At 42.2% G+C, this 23924-nt stretch overlaps 1 protein-coding gene and 1 long non-coding RNA gene across 6 annotated transcripts in view; one reads left to right on the top strand and one right to left on the bottom strand.

Annotated features, from left to right (window-relative positions):
• Positions 1 to 23924, top strand: part of PIP4P2 (phosphatidylinositol-4,5-bisphosphate 4-phosphatase 2) — an 86995-nt gene that overhangs the window by 23812 nt on the left and 39259 nt on the right. The window contains exons 1-3 of one of the 5 annotated variants that reach the window (XM_045454278.1): positions 9678 to 9776; positions 14019 to 14374; positions 17270 to 17345. In XM_045454278.1, the coding sequence (XP_045310234.1) occupies positions 17339 to 17345 (7 nt within the window). In that variant the 5' untranslated portion in view covers positions 9678 to 9776; positions 14019 to 14374; positions 17270 to 17338. Of the gene's footprint in view, positions 1 to 8232; positions 8655 to 9255; positions 9777 to 14018; positions 14375 to 17269; positions 17346 to 23924 lie in introns of those variants that run through there. The other 4 variants (XM_045454276.1, XM_045454275.1, XM_045454277.1 and 1 more) reach the window with 4 other exon arrangements.
• Positions 1700 to 10020, bottom strand: LOC123585807. Its single transcript, XR_006706432.1, has 3 exons — positions 9759 to 10020; positions 5699 to 5884; positions 1700 to 1876 (listed from the first exon to the last, which is right to left on the bottom strand). It is a non-coding gene; the product is annotated as an uncharacterized LOC123585807 (long non-coding RNA).

Consider the following 23924-nt stretch of genomic DNA (forward strand, 5'->3'; position numbering starts at 1 on the left):
ATATTAAGCTGTCAATATTAAAAATAATGGTCCATGTTATTTTCCGAAGCTACTGAGAAATGGAGAGTCTCCGTCACTACAAGTGAGGGTATAAAATGGTTCCAAGTTCCAGAGGGCAATTGACAATATATGCCCCCAAATTTTTACATGTGCATAGTCTCTGATCTGGCCTTCCACTCAAAAAAATTTATCATAAATAAATCTCAGAAAAGTGTTCAAAGATTGACTGAAGTCATCCTTGACTTCTGTTTTTCATACACTACATGAAATCCGTCAGGAAATCGTGTTAGATTTACTTTCACGGTATATCCAAAATCTGACTCCTTTTTTCCACCTTTAGTCCTTCTATCTTTCTTACCTACAGTCCAATTTTAACACAAGCAGCCATTATGATTCTTTTAAAACCTGTGTCGTTCCTCTACCCTAAAAGCCTCCAAGAGCTCCAAACTTTTCTCATCTCAGAGGAAAAGTCAAACTGGTTGCATATGACCTGCCACACCCAGGTCAATGGCAAACTTCTCTGATCTCATCTTTTACTCCCCCACCCCACCCCCACTCCCCAGCTCACTTTGTTCTGGCCACACAGGCTTCCTTGCCATTCCTGCACGTGTCAAGTGTGTTCCCTCCTCGGGACCTTGCCGTTCACTGTCCCTATCTCTGCTCAGATATCAGGGAAGCCTACCAAATTCCTCCATGCAAGAAAGCAATGTGCCCCCTCTACCTCTCTCTCTCCTATTTCCCCTTACACCGCTTGATTTCTCCCCATCACATTTATCACCACCTGATATATTACATATCCTTGTTCACCTGAGTGTTACTGGTCTTCAGTTGTAATGAGGTCAGGGGTTTTGTAACTCCTAGAAGAGTGCCTGGCACATGGAAGGCATTCAGTAAGTGTTTGTTGAATGAGTGAATAAAATATTGCAAAATTTCTGAAACTTTAAAAAATAGGGGACTTGGATGTGAGGGCGATCTGGCTGCGACATCTGTCACCCCATTGATCGCCAGGGTTGATTCGGCTGATCTGGCTGGCTAGGCGGGTGTCCCCTTCCTCCCTCACCGCTCCATGTGCGTCCCTCCCGAAGCTGCGTGCTCGGTCGAAGAGGACGACCTTCCCCGATAGAGGAGGACCGTTCTTCGGTCAAGGGTATACGAGTAGCTGCGCTCCCCTGCTAGAACCTCCAAACAAGCTCTCAAGGTCCATTTGAAGGAGAACGTAGGGTAGTCAAGCTTCCAAGACTCCAGACACATCCAAATGAGGCGCTGCACGTGGCAGTCTGCCTTTCAAAAAAAAAAAAAAAAAAAATAGGGGACTGGTTAAATAAACTGGATGGTGCACTTGAGGGTCAGACAGACCCTCTGTCTGACCTTCTGCTAAGACAGAATCAAAAGCCTAGACGTGCAGAAAATAAAACTAGAATGTGTTTTGTATCTCCTAGGAGGAAATTCTGGGAATACCAATTTCTAAAGAGGTAACAGTTACTTTTCTTACCCAACTGGTTTCTGAAACCATAGGAAAAGGAAGTTTCTCATCATAAAACGTGTTTTTGCGTTTATCGACTGCTCCTCTGGTCTCAAATAGGTTTCTCTGTGAAAATCGGTGTTTCCAAGGGCAAAGAGGATTTTTAAAAAGCAATCTTATTCTTTGCAGATTGTATTAGTGTGCTGGAGTGTCCATAGGAAAATGCCTGCAGACTGCTTGGTTTAAAGAGCAGAAATGTATTTCCTCACAGTTCTGAAAGATGGGAAGTCCAAGATCAAGGTCCAACAGGGCTGCGTTTCTGATGAGGACACTCTTTCTGGCTTGCAGATGGCTGTCTTCTCACTATGTCCTCAGTTAGTCTTTCCTCAGTGCAGATTCATCGAAAGAGAGAGGCTGAGACAGAGCAAGCACGTGTGCGTGAGCACAAGCTCAGGTATCAGACCATCAAACCTATTGGATTAGGGCCTCACTGTTATGACCTCATTTAACCTTAATTACCTCTTAAATGCTGTATCTCATCTTTGTAGTCACAGCATTTAGTACTAGATACTTGTATTTATTCGTCAAAAATGTTTTAGTCCAGGAAAGCTTGAATTTGGGGCAGCAGTCATATATATTTCTCTATCTCTGTATCTCTGTATCTATCTATCCACCTATCGATCATCTATCCATCTATCCGACTTACTAAACAAATGTAACTCAGTGAGGTACAAATAAGAAATGGTTATAGTCTCCTCCATATACTGCCCTTAAAACAGCCATTTTAAATCCCGCCCCCCCGCACCCCCACCTCCTATCACAGATATCTTGTCACATCTGTAGGTTCTATAACTTTTTGGTCAATTTCAGCGATTAAAAATCCATTCAGTCTATAACTCCAATTTCATATCCAAATAAAAGATTTCTTTTTTCTGTCATCTGCTAGCATGGCGGTTTGAAGGACTGGAAATGGGGAGAGGGTATGGCCTTCTCTTTACCTCTTTCCCATTTTCTACCTTGGAGGGAAGAGTGTAGTTTACTTCTGGGCTGTAGGTCCTTCCTTCCTTTTCTGGTTCCTAGCTTCTCCAGGGAGTGGACACTGGGAGGAGCCAGAGGGATTAAAGGGGCCATCATTGTCATCTTCCTCAGGCTGTTTGGCACTCACTGTTGGACCAACACCACCCTGCCACTGGCAATGGTCTCTCCATAGCAGGTATTCAGATACTGGATTTCCAGAGGAGGCACAAATAGGAGTTCTTTAGGGGCCTTCCCAGTCCACAGTGTCTCGTTTAAATTTTTCCAACTCTCCTCAGCTCTTGCACTAAGTGGCATACTCCTGAACTTTTGTTTTTATTGCCGGGGGACTTTTTTTTTTTTTTTTTTTTTAATTTTTTTTTTTTCAACGTTTATTTATTTTTGGGACAGAGAGAGAGCATGAGCGGGGGAGGGGCAGAGAGAGAGGGAGACACAGAATCGGAAACAGGCTCCAGGCTCTGAGCCATCCGCCCAGAGCCCGACGCGGGGCTCGAACTCACGGACCACGAGATCGTGACCTGGCTGAAGTCGGACGCTTAACCGACTGCGCCACCCAGGCGCCCCAGCCGGGGAACTTTTTTTGCCCAGTAGTTAGTTTTGTATGTGTGTGTTGGTGTGAACATGATGGCACAAGCCCAGCTTTGTGGTACTCACTTGGCCTACCAGAAACTCACATTCTCATCAAAGCAGAAGTGATAGATGGGCTACACCACAAGCCTTCCTGTTTCTTACTGACATTCACCAATTCCTTTTTTCCTGTTCACGTAGACTTTAGGAAGATGGACTGGCCTGTGTCCTAATTTGAGGTATGAGTAGAAAACGGAGTGCAGGCACCCCCAGACTTTGCAAGTAATTCTCTTACAGCCCTTCTCACTTGGCCTTTTGGAAACGGGTAGGGAAAAGCCACAGTAGAACTTTGTTAAGCCAACAATTTATGACTCCAGTGATTCTCAAGTGATTCTCAATTTTTCTCCTCCTTCTCTGGCTTATATGGTTTGGGATAATTGTGGTTATTGAGGGGCCAGTGCTGCTGATTTAGTATGTGCAAATACTTACTGCTTCTTTATCTTCAGCTTTGGACCTTGGCTGTCAGTTTTGGGTCAACAGGGAAAGTTCTACACAAGTTCAGGTCACATATCCTCTCTTGAACTTCATTTCACTCTTCTCTTTTGGAGGGTGCTTATAAACCTTGTGTCTTATTTTACGCATATTAGCATACTATGAGATACAAGACAGCTATCCCCCATTTTGCTGATGAAACTGAGATAGTGACAGGCAATCCAGGACAAATTAACTGAAAACTCTTCTGTGACCACAGTCAAGCCTGCACCCCTCCTCTACTGTGTCTGCAAAACATAGCACGTTTTCAACTCTGAACATGGCATTGTTCTTTCGGGCTTACAAGTTTGTCTGCTGGAGAAGCGAACAAAAATCCTTGGAGCTGAAGGCAAACCTCTTTACCCTAGACATGGTGGAGTACCCATCCTTCAAGGTTCCCTCACCTAACACCCAGGTTCCTGCCTTCCCAAGCCCCACAGTGATGAAGGGGCACTTATATTTCATTCTGCATGTGAAATATAAATCCCTGTTTCCTTGGACCTGACAGTGTTCCTCAACGTTTCTTTAATAGGAATTTCGAAAGGACCTGGGAATCTTTATGCTTAAATACAACCCCTTCAGGCCTGCTGAGATGCTCCAGAGTTCTTGCATTGAGCATGCAGGCTACACACTGAGATGCTACCCTCTGTAACTATAAGTTAAGTATAAATGAATTAGTGAGTTAAAAATATAAACAGAGGTGCCGGGCTGGCTTAGTTAGTAGAACATGCAACTCCTGATTTCAGGGTCATGAGTTCAAGTCCCACACTGGGCATGATGCCTACTTAAAAAATATATATACATATAAATATAAATATATATACATATAAATATAAACATATAAAAATATATGTTTATATTTATATATACATATATATACACACATATATATTTATGTGTGTGTGTATATATATGTATGTGTATATATATGTATAGGTATATTTATATATACACACATATAAACATACTCAGGGGCACCTGGCTGGCTGAGTCAGTGTAGCCTGCAACTCTTGATCTTGGGTTATGAGTTCAAGCCCCATGTTGGGCCTCGGGGTTACTTAAAAAAAAAAAACAATAAACAAACAAGCAAAAACATACGTGTGTGTGTGTGTGTGTGTGTGTGTGTATGGATTAAACATATATATGGATTAAACATATGTATACATATATATATATACACATGTGTATATATATATATGTGTATATATATGTATATATGTGTGTGTGTATATATATATACAGATTTCCAGAAGGCACAAATGTAAGTTCTTTAGGGGCCTTCCCCATCCCAGTGTCTTGTTTAAATTTATATATATTGTACTCCTAGTATATACAAGACCATTGTACTCCTAGCTTACAGTGATGCTTATCCCCTGGTTTCCCTTCTAATAGAGTTAAAAAGGGAGAGCAGTAAAAAAAAAAAAAAAAAAAAAAAGCTTATATTTATAGCAAATCTATGTGCCAAGCACTGATAGTTATTTATATTCCATACATTTTCTCATCCAATTATCATAAATACCCTATGAGTTGGTATTATTTTCTTTGTTTTACAGACTAATTCAACAAAAGAGGTATAGAGAAGTTAAATTAACTGAACTAAGATCACTAGAGGTACTGAATTCAAATTATATACAATCATATTGAAATATAATTGATCTCCAAGCCTGCCCCCCCGCCCCCAGCACAGAGGAGAAAGATGGAGACATCAAGGTGACCAAGTGGAGGTAGCATGTTGTTATGCGCCAAGGAGAGAAATTAAATCCTTACAATAACATACTTAATATGAATATGCTTTACATTGCATAGATATTAATAAAACATATTTCTTAGATGGATTTTAACGTTTCAAATTAAACTTCTTCCCCAAAATATGATGTTTCTTGAGGAACTCTCCTTTGCCTTTCTCACTGCTTTTCTTATGTCAAATACTGTTTTAGCTGTGATGGGTCATTATACAGTGACCTCCCTGCATTCATGCCCCTCTGTATGTGACACTGCCACACTTCCCATCAAGAGACTGAATTTATCCCTCTGCTCGCTTGAATGTGGGCTGGCCTTATGACTTGCTCTGACCAGTAAAGAGTGGTAGAAACAAGCTTGTACCTGTTCCAAAATTGGGACCCATGAGGCCTTGGCAGCATCTGCCTCTGCCCGGTGGGAGCGCTATTCTGAGAGTGAGTTCAACAAAGGTGCCCAGGATGAAAGCGAGTTTGGAGAGCGAGGATCAGCCAATCCAGCTTTCTCAGCTGAGTGCAGTCAGCAGCGCAACCACCAGCTGAATGCACCTTTCTGAAAAATAACGCATTGTTATTTCAGTCTCTAAGTTTCAGGATGCTGGATTCTTCCAAAGCAATAATAGGCTAACCAGACAAAGTGGGATGGACCGGAAGTACAAAGTAATAGATTAATTCAACAGGAATGAGTAGCTAAAGTACAAAGCAATAGATAAATGTAAGAGAAATTAGTATTATTCCAACAAAACCCAAAGCACATGGCAGTCTTCAGGTCAGGCAGCGGGTGAATGCTGGAAGGGGCAGAGACGAGACTGTCGGTGAAAGCTAGAAAAGCAGGGAGGAGATTGCTCCTGGAGACCAGAGGGCAGAAAGTAGACCAATTAACTCTTGTCTGTGGTACCTTGTAAGGTAGTAAACATACCTAATGAACTCGTTGATCTCACTAATGTCATTTCCATGTAGAACACAGAAAGTAACAATTAGCTTCTTTTAGCTCTCTTTGATGGGAGGTGGCATTTTCTATCGCTGCCATAAAAAATTACAACAAACTCAACAGCTCAAACAGCATACATGTATCATTTTACAGTTCTGTTGAAATCCAGAGGCAGTAAAAATTAAAACCAGATGAGTAAAATAGTATTTAGCTAGAGTTTATTGTGCACAAAAGAATAGCTCACGAACTAGGTCTTCAAATCCAACACTGAGATGAAGCTTAGAGGCAGGATGTCATAGGATGGCTTATAAAGTGAAAATGAGGAAGTTGTTTAATCTTTACAATGACTGACGATCATAATAGGGGTTGATCATGAAGAGAGGCCTCTGAGCCTCTAACTTTCTTTGGACAGGAAGCAGGAGGCAGGCTGAGGGAGATACAAGAATATGGTAGAAGTGACATTATTTGAGACGCAGAGCCTAGATCTGGAAAAGGTCCCATAGCTTCCACAGTCACCCTCTCACCCCTCAAATACTGCTGAGACTACCAGGTATATGAAGAAGCCTGGAATGACGGACTTTGAAGAGCTGAAGAGAGACAACCCGCCCCCACCCCCCACCCCCATCCCAGCTGCCTCAGTTGAGCTAGCCCCTAGCCAATCTGCCAGATGAATGCAGCTTCCTGAATACAAGCCCAGGCAAGACCAATAGAATAACCACACAACTACCTATAGAGTCATGAAAAATAACAAATCATGTTGTTTTAAACCACTGGATTTGGGTATGGTAGGTTGCTCAGTAGTAGGTAACTAAAATTGTAGTGTAAGTAGCTTCAGTAAGTAGTAAGATACAGCTTTTACTAGCTCACACATTATCTGTTTATATTGTACTTGTATCCCAAAAGACACATTACCTCATTTCCTGAGTAGAGATGGAAAAATATTATCATCATAAAATGCCTTGGATTGATAAGAATTATTTAATGTTTATTGAGTAACCATAAACTATAGTATTATTTTTAAACTAGAATGAAGTGATACTCACCTAATAAAAGTGTTTGTTTGTTTGTTTTTGTTTACTTTTTACGAAACTTTGCATTGCTGCAAATATACTCTTGGTTTACCCTCTACCTTGTATAGTGTGAGAAGAGTGATTTCCACTAGCTGTGTCACCCTCTAATGAATTCTGAAATAAAGAAGCCATATAAAGAAGGAAAGAAGGAAAGAAAGAAAGAAGGAAAGAAGGAAAGAAAGAAAGAAAGAAAGGAAGGAAGGAAGGAAGGAAGAAACCTTTTTACCTGGACAATAAAGGGACCCTAGTTGAAGAGATAATAATGGAACAGTAAAAACGGTGGTCAGATGGCAACGCTGTCATCTTCATCAAAAAAAATCACAAGATGCTCCATGTTTTTTCCGCTAACAATTTGCTTTAGTAAGATTCTGGCACTGTGGAGGATTTACTCATACACTTGTTTGCTTATTTATTTGGCAAATATTTATCGAGTGCTTCTTAATGAACCAGGCATTGTGTTAGATACTGGAGATACAAGAGTTAATGAGACAGTTATGGTTTCTGACTCACAAAGTCAGTGGGGAATAAGGGGGAGGTGGGTAATAGAAACGTAAATACACTGTTACAATCCAGTGTGATAGGCCCCAGGACAGGACGCTAGAGTAATAGATTTTGTTGATTCTTCTTAAAAGTTTCTTTAACTCAATAGCTTCTTTCACTGCACCGTAAAACAAAAACAAAACCAAAAACAAACCAAAAAGCCTGCCATTCATTTTTGTAAAATGTTCATTTTTGCAGGGAGCGCTACATCTTGACCTCTCACTTTTCAGGTTTCTGGAGATCTATAAACGCCCTTGGATTATATCGTATGGGGATCCTTATATTGTGTTGGGTCCTGATACTACTGACCCATAAAAGATGCTGCATAATAGAAAGCATTATTCTTTGATTTTCCCTTAGGATTTCCAGCTGATGCCTAAATGGATTTTTTGGAAGAAAGAGTATCTTCAGAGAGCAAAATGAAGACCCTTCTTAATGTAACATGAGAAGCAGTTTCAAATTTCTAAAGCCAGCTTTTCCTCCTGACCCTTTAAATCTACAGCTGGGACTACCAGCCTCATTTTTTATTTGTTTTCAACTGTGTTCCCACACAGACATCTGGAGGATAAAGACCATTGCACCGTGTATTCACCTTTGTAGACCCAGAAAGCACATAATATATGTTTGTTGAATGGCTCCAAGAATTACTGCAGAAAAATTATCTTTTGAGACCTTCACTGTTTTCCTATTGCGTTTCTGTCTGGCATACTCAAAACGTTGAGTTTTAAGCCACCTTAGCCAACCACCAAAATAGGAAAAGAAAAAAACAAGAAAGCATGCCGGTAACTATGCCTAGCTTTTTTTTTTTTTTTTTTTTCTTACTCTTTTACATGTGAAAGATCATTCTAAAACGCTAGCTCAAGAAAAGTAGTTTTTAATTGCTTTACATTATTCATAAGCTTCATTATTGCATAAGGTGTCAGGGACAATATGGTCCAAAAACAAAACTATGAGGGCAACGTATTTTGTCAAATTAAACTTGTAAAAGCCAGCACACTATGCATCATTTCAGTAAGATACTGTTAGGAGAGTGCCAAACAGATACGAGAAAACAAGGACAAGCAAGGAATGGCACCACTCCTGCAGAAATTTACTTCGTCCTAGACAACAGATACTGAAAAGTGATTTTCCAACAAAAGCAGCAGCAGCCCTCAAGAAGGAATTGATAACCCTAGGAGTAAGCTTTCTTCCCTTAACTGCTGCAAAGTTGGACGGCACAGAATCCCTCCTCCTCCCCCCCCCCCCCCCCCCCGCCCCCATCTTGGAGCTGAACTTGAGATCCGTGTTTGCTGTAGTTTTTCCGCAGTCAAGGCCTTTTCTCTTACCCCCTTTCAGGCTGCTCTTTACCCTTCTTCCTCTTCTTAGCTAAGGAAACGTAAAGTACAAAGAGAGAAGAGTTGCAGCCCTTTTCTCTCGCCTCCCCCGCCCGCCCCTCTTTCCGTGGCTCCGCACCTTCCCTTCCCCGCCTTCCGGGGGCAGCCCTACTGTGTTCCCTGGCTCCCGCTCCTCCCCTTCTCCACTCCTCCCCTCCGCCCCTCTCCCGGGCTCCTTCTTTCTCGCTCCCCTCCCCTCCCCCAGACTGGCTTCCCAGCGCGCTTCCCTTCCCCCGCCTCTCGGTCCCGCACCCTCCCCTCCCCCCGCCTCCTGCCTTGTGACACAGCCCGGGTCCTCCCGGAGGCGGCGGCAGCAGCAGCAGCAGCGGCAGCGGCAGCAGCAGCGGCCGCGGCAGTAGCCACCACCTCCGCGGGCGCCGCAGCCCCCGCCTCAGCCTCCCCCCGGCCCCGCCGCCGCCGCAGTCATGGCTGCTGACGGGGTGGACGAACGCTCGCCGCTGCTGTCAGCATCCCACTCGGGGAATGTCACTCCCACGGCCCCGCCGTACTTACAGGAAAGCAGCCCCAGAGGTAAGGCCAGCATAGACCTTTCTACTTCGTAAGGAAAAGCCTAGAATGTGAAAGACCAGGGAACTGTAGCTCCGCGGCAGAGGCGAGCCTCTCACTTGGGCTGGGAGAGAGGGATGCTGACTGTGCCTTCCCAAGACGGAACCTGCTTGGCTGGGAGCTTCCCCGCAGGGCTTTTGGTGGGGTGGGGTGGGGTGTGAGCGTGAGTGTGTGTGTGTGTGTGTGTGTGTGCGCGCGCGTGTGTGTATTTCACCCCTTCTCACCCGCTGGGTGTGTGTGGGGAGTGTGTGTGTGTGTGCGTGCGGCGCGCGTCCGTCCGCGCGCGCGCGTGTGTGTGTGTGTGTGTGTGTGTATTTCACCACTTCTTGCCCAGGGGTACAGGATGTGACATGAATTTCCCAAGCTGGGCTTTACTGTTTTAGAACAGCCCCTAAGTGCAGCTGGAGGAGGTGCAAATCTTTCACAATCATTCACAAATCCTTTCAGGTTGCTCACCTTGGGATCTGTCCTTGAAAGGGCTTAGCTTGAAAAATGTGCATCTCCTCCTGTTCCCCCACCAGTGTTCTGTTCAATCAGGGAATTGTCTCCCCAAAAGGAATAGAATTAATCAATATTCCTAATATGTCTGAAATTCCTGCCCTTCCCTGTTACTCCTCTTAGTAAGGAGTATGTGTTAGCTTTAATGGTGAATGATGAAGAATAGAAAGGAAGATGTACTATTTTTTATGCATGTCTGGGTGAGATTGAAATGAACTTACTTCTAAAAGTAACCCAAGTTAATCCTGCATGTATTTCTGTTTATTTACTGCTCAGGATGGAATCAGAAACAATTTGATAGCGGTGGGATCTGAAGAAAGAAGTGTGTGGGTGGGGGGAGGTGTTTAGCAAACTATTCAAAGATCTTTGTTCTAAGCTTTGTAGTCGAGTTCTATAGTAGAAAGAAGGTGGAGTCAGGACTTAGAGAAAATGGAAGACAAGACTTTAAAAAACCACTTAGAGTAATGAATGGTCAAATATGGCACTTGCCAACGTAGCTTAAGTGCATCTCTCTTTTTGGCTGAATTTGAGAGGAGTTTAAAAACCCAAGGAGACAGATGTTAATGCCTTTGAAAATATGGGCAGATCATGTTTCTTGTAACACAACTTTTTCTAAGTTCAAGTCTGGAATTGGAGCGGTTGTGGAGCAGGTTCAACTTGTTTAATGTTTAAAATTTCCACTTAATGAATTACAACAATCTAGATCTTAATCTGCACTTAACAAGAAGCAGGACAGAGGAAAAAGATGTTCAGCTGTGAATAATTCAGTGTGATCAATGAGTTAAGAAATAAGGTGCAAAATGGAGCAGAGACTCACCTACAGAAAAGCCACAAGTCATGTTTGTAGGTCCATGTTAAACTTGCATCAGAGGATACCAGTTGGGGGAATTTCCTTTAATGCACAAATTTGATATTAATATTTTACTCTTAACCTAAATTGGGTGGTCTAGAAGAAGTTTAACCACCTATAAATGAATGTTTCATCAAGTCACCCCTTGAGGCAAAATGTTTGCAATTTATTAAAAGACAAACTTTGGAGTTAAGCAACTGTCCTATGACAGATTTTCATGCCCTCTATCTTGCATCTTTGTTTTTGTATTTTTAGCCACAGTGGCGAAATTATTCCACAAAAATAGTCATACTCATGGACCTGCTTGTAGAATTCTGTATCATTTGCCATGTATTTGTTTAATCTGATAAAACCCCTCACATTACAGAAGAAGTTGCAAAGTCCAGTTCAGCCACTGAGAAAAAGAAGTTTCATTCCAGATAACTTAATAACCGAAGAAATTCAATGTATTAAAGAACAAAATTCAACTGAGTAAATTTGAAAGATCTTATTGGCTTGGGTCGCCTGGGTGGCTCAGTCAGTTAAGCATCCGACTTAGGCTCAGGTCATGATCTCACTGTTGGAGAGTTCCAGTTTGAGCCCTGAGTGGGGCTCTGTGCTGACAGTGGGGAGCCTGGATCCTGCTTCAGATTCTGTGTCTCCCTCTCTTTTTCTGCCCCTCCCCTGCTCATACTTTCTCTCTCTCAAAAATAAATAAAGGTTAAAAAAATTGAAGACCTTACTGGCTTTATTTAATGATTCATGACTAGAGCAGCATCCCATCTAGCAGACAGAAGGGAGCTTCCAAAAGCTGTACAAAATGAAAGACTTCTATAGGCGGAAGGGAGTGGGAACAAGGAAATTATACTGCCAAAAAGTGGAATGGTTGTGGGAAGACCAGTTTCCTTTATGGGATGGCAGGGGTCTATCAGGCAGATGACCTCACTCGTGCTGATCAGGTAGTTCCTGATTCACTTTAAGATTCCATTTCTGGAAGAGGTCAAAAGTGTAATTAAGTCTCAGTTTGGTGATATGGAGCTGAGCTTAAGTGACTCCATTTTGAGCCTGTTGTCTTGTTTTTAACAATTGATTTAGCTAAAAGCTGTTTCTGCCTTATGGTAGAATATAATTTTTTTTCCTATACCTGGTGGATAAGAAAGATTAGATAATTAGAAACACTAATTTCATGTGGCATAATACCTAGGAAGCAAGAAACATAGATGAGAAGTGAGAACGTTTTATGTGTTGGCATTTTTGTCAGAATATCTTCTCTTAACTAACAAATAAGCATCTTCATATATATTTTGAGTAATACACAAGATCTGATTCTAGAACACCAGTGCTATTTACCCATTCAGTGATTCACTGGGCAGCATGATGTGCCAGAGACTACTCTAGGTCAACAAGACTGACCAAACCCATCCCCTCTTGGAGCCCATGTTGAAGTGGGCAGAAATAATAAATAAACACAATGGTGAATTATTTGTATTGTAGGAAACACTCTGTTGCTAGACCAGATCTTTTCAGTCTTGAAAGTGGTTGACAAGAATTAGAGTTGAAGGTTGGGATTCAAAATAGAATAGAATGTACTTTTTGATAACGAACTTTGTTTTATGATACCATTCATAATTATGCACTTTTTAAAAAAATAGTTAAGAGCCATAACTCGTGATTATTTTCTCTAATCGAATCCTTTGCTGTTTGTGTTACCATCTAAGAACAGGAATGTTAGCGCTCACTCCAAGATGAAGTATTCCGTTTTAAGTTGAAAGTTGGTGAAGTGTTTATTTATAGACAGGTTATTGATAATGTAGTGGGAAGCAGTTAGTATTCTGCGTCTGGTTTTAGCACAGTGAGAATCATGTCTGGTCTGTGTAATAATCCACCTGGGTTTCTAAGTGGAATGCTTCTAGTGGTCTTTTACCATCAGTATCGGATTCCTGCACAGAGTAGAGGAGCACCTCCCCGGTGATTAGAATACTCCATTTGGTATATGTGTCAGCTTTTGTTAAGGCATAGACATTAAAACCAAAGACAGGTTTAGGCTCATTTGAAAAAAAAGATTGGAAGAAATACCACAAAACTTACATAATTTGACTATATTTAATTGATTTCTTTATACATCTGCTATTTTTATAAGTAGGATATAGCAAGAGAATATGACCTTTATATTTATAGACGAGACTCTGTGAAAAATGGTTTATATTTGGGATTGCCTAATTATCCATGTATTGAATAGGGAATGTGCTTATCTACTTCACTATAATTTTAAAGGAATTGTTATAAGAGACAGTTCATTTACTTAGTTTATTTCTGTCATTCATTCAGCAAATAAATATTTGAGTACTAGCTAAGTTCTGTGATCGGATGGGAAAAACAGATATGGCCCCTCTTCCAGTCTAGTGGGGGATATTGAGACATCAATTACATAGTCATTTGAACAAATTCAAAGTGCAGTGGGGATAAGGACAGTGCCTGAAATTTATCCAGTGCAATGAAATTATATAATAAAAAGACTTAACCTGGTTAGAAGACAGGGAAGGCTTTCCTGAGACTTTATTGAGACTTTGGTCTCCAAGTTGAACGTGGGGAAAGGGGGATTGGAAACACATTCTAGACTAAGAAAACATTCTGTTACAAAAGTCTTCAGGAGGATGGAGTGTGATGAGTACAAGGAACTGGAAGAAGGCTGGTGTGGCTAACGTGGAAGCTAACAGGCAATACACTGCAAAATGCGATTGGAGAAGTGGGTATGGTTAATGTTCTCCAAAGACCCTTCTCACCCTCCAAAGAGCTATGCTTTTTGATATTCAAGTCCTTGGATAGTTCCCCTCCTCCTTGAATCTGGACTGACCGTGTGGTTCAATTTTGATGTATAGGATAAAGTAGAAGAGAACTGAATGACTTCAGAGACTAGGTCACAAGAGGTCTTGCAGCTTTTGCCTTGGTCTCTTATAAAATGTACCCTGAAGAAAGTAACTTGTGTTGTAAGAATTTGAATACACTGAGACTGCCATGCTTTAAGGAACCCCTGACTATACATGTGGGGAGACTACATGGAGAGAGGGATGCTTGACCAGCCCTCAGACATGTGAGTGAAGAAGCCATCTTGGATGCCCAGCCCAGTTGAGCCTTCAGATGACTCCAACTCAAGCCAAATTCTTATTGTAGCTGTATGATAGATTCTAGATGATTACATCCAGCTCAAGCTGAACAATCCACAGAATCATGAAAGGTAGTATTAAACTGTTGTTTTAAACCACTAAGTTTTGGGGTGATTTGTTTTGCAGGAACAGACGGCCAGAGCGATAAGTATTGCTCAGTCCATGCAGGGTATTATTGGTCATATTGAGAAATTTTGCCTTCAACGAAGGGATGATCTGGTCACATCTTCATTATTATTATTATTATTACATATTTATCATCATCATCATCATCATCATCATCATGATTATTTAAATGGAAATACAATTGACACACAATGTTACATTCATTTTAGGTGTAGAACACAGTGACTGGGATGTATGTTATGCTGTGCTCACCACAAGTATAGCTACCATCTGTCAGTATACAACTCTCTTACAGTACCATTGACTATATTCTCTATGATGTGCCTTTTATCCATGGGACATATTCATTCAATAATTGGAAACCTGTATCTTCCACTCCACGTTCTCCAATTTGCCCAACCTCCAACCCTCCTACCCCCTCCTACCTCCTCCCTCTGACCACCATCAGTGTGTTCTCTGTATTTATGGATCTGTTTTTGCCATTTGTTTGTTTTGTTTTTTAGATTCCATACATATATGAAGTATTTGTCTTTCTCTGTGTTTTTATTTTTTTTTTAAGTTTTTTTAAAAAACTGATTGAGAGAGAGATAACTGGGAAGGGGCAGAGAGAGGGGAATAAAGAGAATCCCAAGCCGGCTCCACACTGTTGGCACAGAGCCCTACGTGGGGTTCGATCCCATGAACCGTGAGATCATGACCGGAACTGAAATCAAGAGTCAGATGCTTAACTGACCGAACCACCCAGGCACCCCTGTCTTCTTATTTTTAAGTAGGCTCCGCACCCAGTGCAGAGCCCAATGTGGGGCTCAAACTCATACTCACAACCCTGCGATAAAGACTTGAGTTGAGATCAAGAGCTGGACGCTTAACCGACTGAGCTATCCGGGTGCCCCTGTCTTTCTCTGTCGTATTTTACTTAGCATAATACCTTTTTGGTCTATGCATGTTGTCATAAATGGCAGCATCTTGTTCTTTTTTATGGCAGAGTAATATTCCAGTGTGTGTGTGTGTGTGTGTGTGTGTGTGTGTGTGTGTATACACACATTGCATCTTCTTTATCCATTCCTATGTTGATGGACTCTTAGGTTGCTTCCACATCTTGGCTATCATAAATAATGCTGCAGTATACATAGGGGTGCATATATCTTTTTCAATTAGTGTTTTTGTTTTCTTGGGGTAAATACTCAGTAGTGAAATACTGGATCATATGCCATTTCTATTTTTAATTTTTTGAGAAGCCTTCATACTGTTTTCTTTTTTTTTTTAATTTTTTTTAACGTTTATTTATTTTTGAGACAGAGAGAGACAGAGCATGAACAGGGGAGGGTCAGAGAGAGGGAGACACAGAATCTGAAACAGGCTCCAGGCTCTGAGCTGTCAGCACAGAGCCCGATGCGGGGCTTGAACTCACTGACCGCGAGATCATGACCTGAGCCGAAGTCGGCCGCCTAACCGACTGAGCCACCCAGGCGCCCCCTTCATACTGTTTTCTACAGTGGACACACCAGTTTGCATTCTCACCAACAGTGTAACGAAGAACGTTCCTTTTTTCTCCACATCCTCGCCAACACTGTTGTTTCTTGTGTTATTGATTTTAGCCATTCTGACAGGTGTGAGATGATATCTCATTGTAGTTTTGATTTGCATTTCCCTAATGCCTAGTGATGTTGAGTAGCTTTTCATGGTTCGGTTGGCCATCTGTATGTCTTCTTTAGAGAAATCTCTATTCTATTTTTATTATTTTTAAATCACTCTATTTCTAGAGTAGAAAATGAGTGACAGTGGAACAAGAGTCAATGAGGATCCATGGCTTGAGTGGCTACTGAAATGATTCAGGCAGATCAGTTATGCTATGATGATAGCTTGGACTCGGGTGGTGGCGGTGGAGGTGGAGACAAGATGATGTTAAGGAAGTAAATTAAAGACAACTTGATGGTAGATTGGCTGAGAGGGTGAGAAGGAGGTGGCAAGAATATCTCCCAGAGTTCTGGTGTCCACAGCCTGGTGTGATTGCCTACACTGAGAGATCCCCAGAAGAGCATCAGTTTTTGGGAAACACAGGTCATGAGCTTACTTTTAGACATGATACATTTAAGATAGTTTCAAATATCCAAGAAGAGATGTCAGATAGGCAATTGGATCTACAGGTGTAGAGCTGAGAAATGAGGCCTGGGTTAAAAAACACAAAATTGTGTTATTTGTGTATTGGTGACAGCCAAGTACATGGATGTTGATTCAGAACTTCCCGAGGCCGCACCAGTGTGCCATGCAACGTACTGAGATAGAACATACGTGTGTTAAGATATTGGTTATCATCAGTCCTTGGAACAGCAGAAGGCTTTAGGCCAGAGGCCTCCATCTCTGAGTACCTATAAAAATATTGTCGTGTTGTCTGTGTACCAAAATGCACAAAAGTTTGGGAGACTATCTATGAGACCACTTAGGGAGAAAAAAAACAAAGTAAAAAGAAGAGAGAGAGCCTAGGGTAAAGCTTTGAGATACTCCGACATTCAATGACTAGTTAGAGGAAGATGAACCTCCGAGAAGACTGATAAGTAGCTTCCAGGCAGGTAGGAGGAAAACCCAAAGACTCTCATATCACAGAATCAAGGAGAAGAGAACACCTCAAGAAAGGAGTAGTCGAACATGTCCAAAGCTGCAAGAAAGAACAAATAGATAAGGGCTAAAAATGTCTTTTGAACTTAGTGTCATGGAGGTCATTAGTAACCTCAGTGATAATTGTTTATACGTGTTTATATTCAAGTCCTTTTTAAAGAGTTGAAAAATTATTCATTTCCACCGGATCTAATATTCTAATGTACATTTATTTTAATTGTAAGATACCTTCAAGGTGACTTAACTTCAGGGAAGAGGCCAATTCTTTATTCTGAAACACACGTAGATTTCGTATGAAATGTAAGTAGACGTTGTCATTTCCTTTTCGCCTTTGTTTCACTTTTTATTTTTTTATTTGTTCAACGTTTATTTATTTATTTATTTATTTTTGGGACAGAGAGAGACAGAGCATGAACAGGGGAGGGGCAGAGAGAGAGGGAGACACAGAATCGGAAACAGGCTCCAGGCTCTGAGCCATCAGCCCAGAGCCCGACGCAGGGCTCGAACTCACGGACCGCGAGATCGTGACCTGGCTGAAGTCGGACGCTTAACCGACTGCACCACCCGGGCGCCCCTGTTTCACTTTTTAAAAACATGTACATTTGAAATTGCTTGAGGAAATGTTTTCAGTGACCAGAAAATAAATTCACTTCTGGTTGAAGAGATAAGTTATTTACTATGTAACCCCTGCATTCCTCACTTAGAAATTGTATTGTTTTTAGTGGTCCTCTTCTGTCCTCTACCTGCAGAAATCTGAAGTTAGAAATGGTGCCTCAGTTTAAAGTGGGGCAAAGTCTTATTTCACTTAGAACTATGTTCTGTTCCAGCCTAGAGTTTTATTGAGTGTCTGAGTTCAGGCTGCTATCACAGAATACCATACACTGGGTGGCTGAAACACCACATTTCTTTCTCACAGTTCTGGAGGTTGGGAGGTCCAAGATCCAAGTGCCAATAGGTTTAGCATCTGGTGAGAGCTCAGAGTGTCTTCAGGTTGCAGAGTGCTGACTTCTTGTATCCTCCTCACATGATGGAAAGAGTGCACGAGAACTCACTCTCCGCTTCCTTTCGTAACAGCGCTAGCCTCACGCATGAGGGTTTTGCCGTTATGGCCTAATTGCCTCCCAAAGGCCCCACCTCCTAATACCATCACACTGGGGGTGAGAGATTCAACACGAATTTTGAGGGGGCGTAAACATTCAGTCCGGTGCGCTGAATTAGAGTTCTCGAATATATGTGGGCAGTCTGTTACATTTCTGAACCTCCTTGCATCCTTGCGGAGTTTGGGGTTGGCTGTGGATTGGCAGGAGAAGGTGAGGCAGACCCGGAGACCCACACCATACGCGTGACCCACTGTAAGGTTAGCGGCTGGACCACACACCCCGTGAAGGCCTCCCCGGGGGTGTGCACCGGCTGTGGTATGGAGCAAGTAGGGTCTTGCTGAAGCTGATTTTGTGATAGGCTAAAACTAATGCCACCTATAGGAGGATGATTTCAAACTGGTTCTTGGATCACAGGCTGCTTCGCTGAGACCACATCCTTATGAAGGGAAAATGGAGCCCAAACGTCGGTGAAGTGTATCTGCTTCCAGTTTTCCAGTATTGCGGCAAGCCCTTTTCTTATTACAATCCTTTCCCACCGTTTGGCAGGCATCCGTCTCCATGATTCTTTTATTCTATTTTATAATGCCCACACTTCCTCCTGGCTCTAGCCAGCACCTTTAGTACATTAATCAAGACGTGTTTCATTCAGTCAGTCATCCTTTCAAATATTTGAGTGCCTATTGTACTGTTCCAGATGCCTGGGAGCTTATGTTCCAGTGAGAGATACATACAGTGAGCACTACAATTTCAGAGAGTGAAGAAAATAAAGCAGGCTATGAGGATGGAGAGTTAACTGCATGGGGAGTGTCTCTGATTGCTTCAGGAAAGATACCTCAGACATGACAGTTGCTCAGAGACCTGAAAAATTAGTTGAAATCAACCATTGGAAGACAGGGGAGAAGTGTGCAAGTTGAAACATGCTGTTTGAAAACAAGGAGGGCGGTGGGTTACAGCGTGGTGTCTAAGGGGAAGTGTGGCGGAAGGGAATAGGGGACTGGACCAGGAAAGACAAGGAGGGTTTGTAGGTCACCGTCAGAGATATGGTTGCATTCCGAGGGTAATGGCAAACCGTGGAGGGGTTGGAGCAAAGGAGAAACGTGAAATGCTTTACTTTTTAAGAAAATCGGGGCATCTGAGTGGCTGTCAGTTGAGCATCCGACTTTGGCTCAGGTCATGATCTTGTATTTCATGAGGTCAAGCCCCACGTCGGGCTTGCTGCTGTCAGCACGGAGCCTGCTTTGGATCCTCTGTCCCTATCTCTCTCTGCCCCTCCCCCACTCACACTCTGTGTCAAAAATAAACATCAAAAAAAGAAAGAGAATCATCGTGGTTGGGATGTGGGGAGTGGATTACTGGGAGGGAAATAAGAAGACACTGAATAAGACATGGCACTAATTAGGAGGCTGTTCATGTGGGCTAGGTAAGAGGTCTGAACCAGGGTGGAGGTGACGGAAGGAAGCAGTGAGACGTGGTTGGATTCAGGGCATATTTAAGCATAGAGCAGCAGGACTTGCCAACGGACTGAGTCAGTGGAAGGAAAGGAATCACAAATCTCCAAAAATGACCCAAGCAACTAGGAAACTCTTTTATCTAAGGTAGACAAACAGGAGAAGAAGTTGTGTTTGTGGGGGCAGGGGGAAGGACAGTGGGAATCCATATTCTGTTTTATTTTATTTTATATTTTAAAAATGTTTATTTTGAGAGAGAGAGAGAGAGAGAGAGAGCGAGTGTACACACACAAGTGGGGGAGGGGCAGAGAGAGAGAGAGGAAGAGAGAATCCGAAGCAGGCTCCAAGCTTTCAGCGCAGAGCCCTATGGCAGAACCCAAGTCGGGGCTCGATTCTATGACCATGAGATCGTGACGTGGGCCAAAATCAAGAATATGATGCTCCACTGACTAAGCCCCCTGGGTGCCCCTCAATACTCTGTTTTAGAAGCATTGAGTTTGAAATACCTTCACTCCTCACTCAGTTGGGGGTGTTGAGTAGGCAGTGGATGAGCAAGTCTGGGATATGAGGACACATCAGGGCTAGAGAGTAAATTTCATTCAGCAATTATTTATCATCTGTATGATAACACATCACTGTGGTGAGAGGTGATGCTGTGAATTTCCCATTCATTTCCAAGGACTTTGCATATGGTTTTCAGGAATGTCAAACGTTTAGGGTATAACATTCTGTTAAAATCTCGAAAGATTGGCAGATGGATACAGATGTTAGCCAGACGAATACAGATGTTAGAGAGGCGAGTTAGCCAGATGGATGTTCATTAACTATCTTTGAGGGCAATAAGCAACTATCTGGGAAGTGATCCAAATGGGGAAAAGCAGACAACATTGGATATAGTTTTGTGCTCAGCTGTTTTGTGTTTCAGTTTTGTAAGGATGAGGAGATGTTGTATACACTGGGAGGGATATCCCTCTAATAGCTCTTAAGAGGGAATACATTCTTCCTGTTGTTTTCTGTTCTTTTGAGAGGACTTCTCTACTTTTGGGGGTGGGGGGAATGTATTGGCGTTTGTGTTGCTTTGGCACTTTTCCAGATTCTTTCCTTTTCCTGATTGCTGTTGTAAAGTGATTTTTTTTTTTTTTTTTTCCGTAAGACTAAAAACAATGTGACAAAGGAATGGAAAGCATGGCTTCTCTTCCTGGCCTTCAGGTCAGTTTCTCAAGCACTGGATATCTAAATCCCTTTATAATGTCAGAGATGATCTCACTACCAGGTATGGTTTAGCCTGTGGGACTTGATGCTTGAGTTCTTTGTGCCAGTGGCTAGCTGCTGACCTGAGAATAGTTATTTGACATCTCTGTGCCTCAGTTTCCTAAATGAGAAGGCGTGGTTTAGTATATTTCCTTTTGCTTTTCTATTCTATGACACAGTTGTTCTTGGTAAGCAATCTGGATACACCTATGAAAATAGATCTATAACTTTGAAATATAGGTGGTTATCTTATCTCACTCTTTCACTTCCAATGTCCCTCTTTCACTTAAGTTCCTACTCTATTACTCTCTGAAAATTGGAAAGATATTATATTAGAGAGTATTACATAGCTCTTTTAAGCATTGGAAGTCCAACTGACGTGCAATATATTCTGTAGAAAGTATTTGTATGTGCCACATGACGGTTAGGGCATTCTATCAAAGCATCTATTTCTAAAGGTAATGGCAAAATCCTTCTTCTTCCAAGTTGAAATATTTAACCTTGGTAGATTCATAATAGGGATTTTAAAACAGCGTATAAGAAAGTTTCTAATTGTTCAACATTTGAACATGTGGTTTTTACAGAGGGAGAATTTGGGGGAAGGTATGTTATAAGATGAAATCTTATAGTGTTAGAGATTAAAGTACTAAGATTCACAGTCCAGAAGAAAAGAAACACAGGGTGAGAATAGTGAGTAGATTTAAGGTGAGAAGACTTTCATAAACACCCGAGTTGTTATTACTCTTAGGCCATAGGATGTTTCCCTAAAAAACACTGATATCTACTGAGCTGTATGAATTCTACCAATTAATACAAAACTATTTTAGAAATTTCTAAGAAAACCATTTTCAGATTTACAGAATTCAGGGATCCTGTTCTGTTGGTTCTCTGTACAGAATACTTTGCCATGCTCAACGAAAGGGTGTTTGTGTTTGCTACCAGTCCTAAATGAAGATGTAGGTTATTACTAAAACTATTAGACATGCCTGAATACAAGATGACCTAAGTGGAAGCCATACGGTCTTTTATGACCTAGTCTCAGAAGTCAAATATAGTGTCACTTTCTGCCATGCTGTATTGGTAAGAGCAGTTAGAAGCCACCTGGATTTAAGATGAAGAAACCTAGACTTCACCTCTCAACGGGAGGAGTGTCCAAAAGTTGCAGGCATGTTGTAAAACCACCACAGAAACAAGCATGGGATAGCCACGGACTGGAAGACCATGCAGCTAGGAAAGAAATGAGGAAACTCTCCATTCCATTATGGGAAGATTGCTGTGATATACAGTGGCTACACCCTCTATTGGCTATAATGAGGAACTTTCTCTCCTGGATTAACTTCTGGCTTTCGTTAGCAATCTCTGTATTTTGAAATGAAATTTAGTTAACCCATGGGGTAAAGATATCTGAACACTAGAATTTAAGGGACTTATTCACTAAATATCTTTATACACTTAGTGTATGCTTAAAAAATAAGTACTGGTTTTAGGAGGTTCATCTCACTCCAAATATGTGTCTGATTTTTTGCGTAGATTTACGGAGAATGAATCAGGTCAGGAAACAAATCGCATTTTTTGAAATACAAGTCAGCACAGACACTGTAGTTGATCAAGTGGAGGAAGCAAACGTGGCTTATTCACTGTCAATACTTGAAGAGAGCACTAGTACCACGGATGAGATGCATTAATAGAATGAGGCAGGAATATTGCCTTAAGAGAAACAGAGAAATCAGGGCAAAAAGCTTTTGTCGTCCAGGAATTGGTCATTGGCAGGTCACTGGGCTCTTCTTGCCAGCACCTCCAGTTAGGAGGCAGTGTTCTGATACAGCCCGAACTCCTGAGACCACGGAGGGAGAGGAAAACGACAGATTAATAGCTCGTAGTGGAATTCAGTACACATCATCAGCTGTTGTAGAAGAAGGCCTGGTTTGTCGTTGCCTGGGGCCTGCCGTGGGCACCACATAAACTCTTGCAAGCAATGCTGGAGGCATTAGGATGCAGATTGATCTTGGTTCCAAGCTGATATTACAACCACACTCAATAACGTGTGGCTGTTCTAGAGCTGCTGCGGAGGGAGGGGTTCATGGTAACAGGATAGAGAAAGGTTGCAGTATTGGAGGAAAGCTAAATTGTGCTAGAGTGAGTCCACTGCTACCCTCCTCTCCCCTCTGCCCACCCTGCACCCCTGACCCTCGCTCTGCCTTAGTCAGATTTAGATGCCTTCTTCTGTGCTCGAGAAGCCCCCGCGCACATCCTTATCAGAGCGCTTACCGCACCAAGTTGTACTTCAGTTTCACTGCCTTTTTCCATGTTAAGAACGTGAGCTCTTTGACCTCTGGAACCTGTCTCATTCCCCATGGTGTCCCTGACGGGCATCTAGCACTGTGCCTGGTACATATGGATGCTTGTGACCCACTGAATGCTCACTAACTCCTGGGAACCCACTGTAGAGTGCCTGACTGGCTGCTACTTTTCTCCTGGGTATTGCTGAAGGCCTCTTGACTTTGTCTGGCATCACAATTTATAGCGGGGCTTCCTATCACACGTCCGCAGTCACAACACTAGGATTTCCCCGGAGGAGCAGTTCGACTTAGAAAATAAGCAAACTGATGTAGTAGGTGTGGGCATGCACATTTCTTATGATAAATTCACCCCAACTTCCTAGCTCCCTAAGCTTTTGATTCTTCTCCTGCACCATGCTAGGGATGTTCTGACATCACAGTGCCATTAAAGGTAAGGCCAAGTCTCACCAACAGACAAGTAAACTGATAGAGAGCTACTTGCAGCCTTAAAACAAACATGGAACCCAGAACATCTGACAAGCACACCCGTATGATTAAATTTGGCTCAGCTCAGTGTTATATTCCATCCTCTTTGGTTTAACACCCTTAGGATTTCCCCCCACACATATTCTCCAAGTTTCTGGCAGTATATATTTTCAAAACCTTGCAAGTCTCTTGATGTATATAGGCTGCTTCTTCCTGAGTCACGCTTTCTACTTGTACCTCCTGGAACATGTTGAGATCTGAGCTTCGTTACGTGTCTTGAGACAACAACAGATGAGACTGCATCTTCAGGAGAAT

This window comes from Leopardus geoffroyi, chromosome C3, assembly GCF_018350155.1.
Source record: "Leopardus geoffroyi isolate Oge1 chromosome C3, O.geoffroyi_Oge1_pat1.0, whole genome shotgun sequence".
Classification (NCBI taxonomy): Eukaryota; Metazoa; Chordata; class Mammalia; order Carnivora; family Felidae; genus Leopardus; species Leopardus geoffroyi.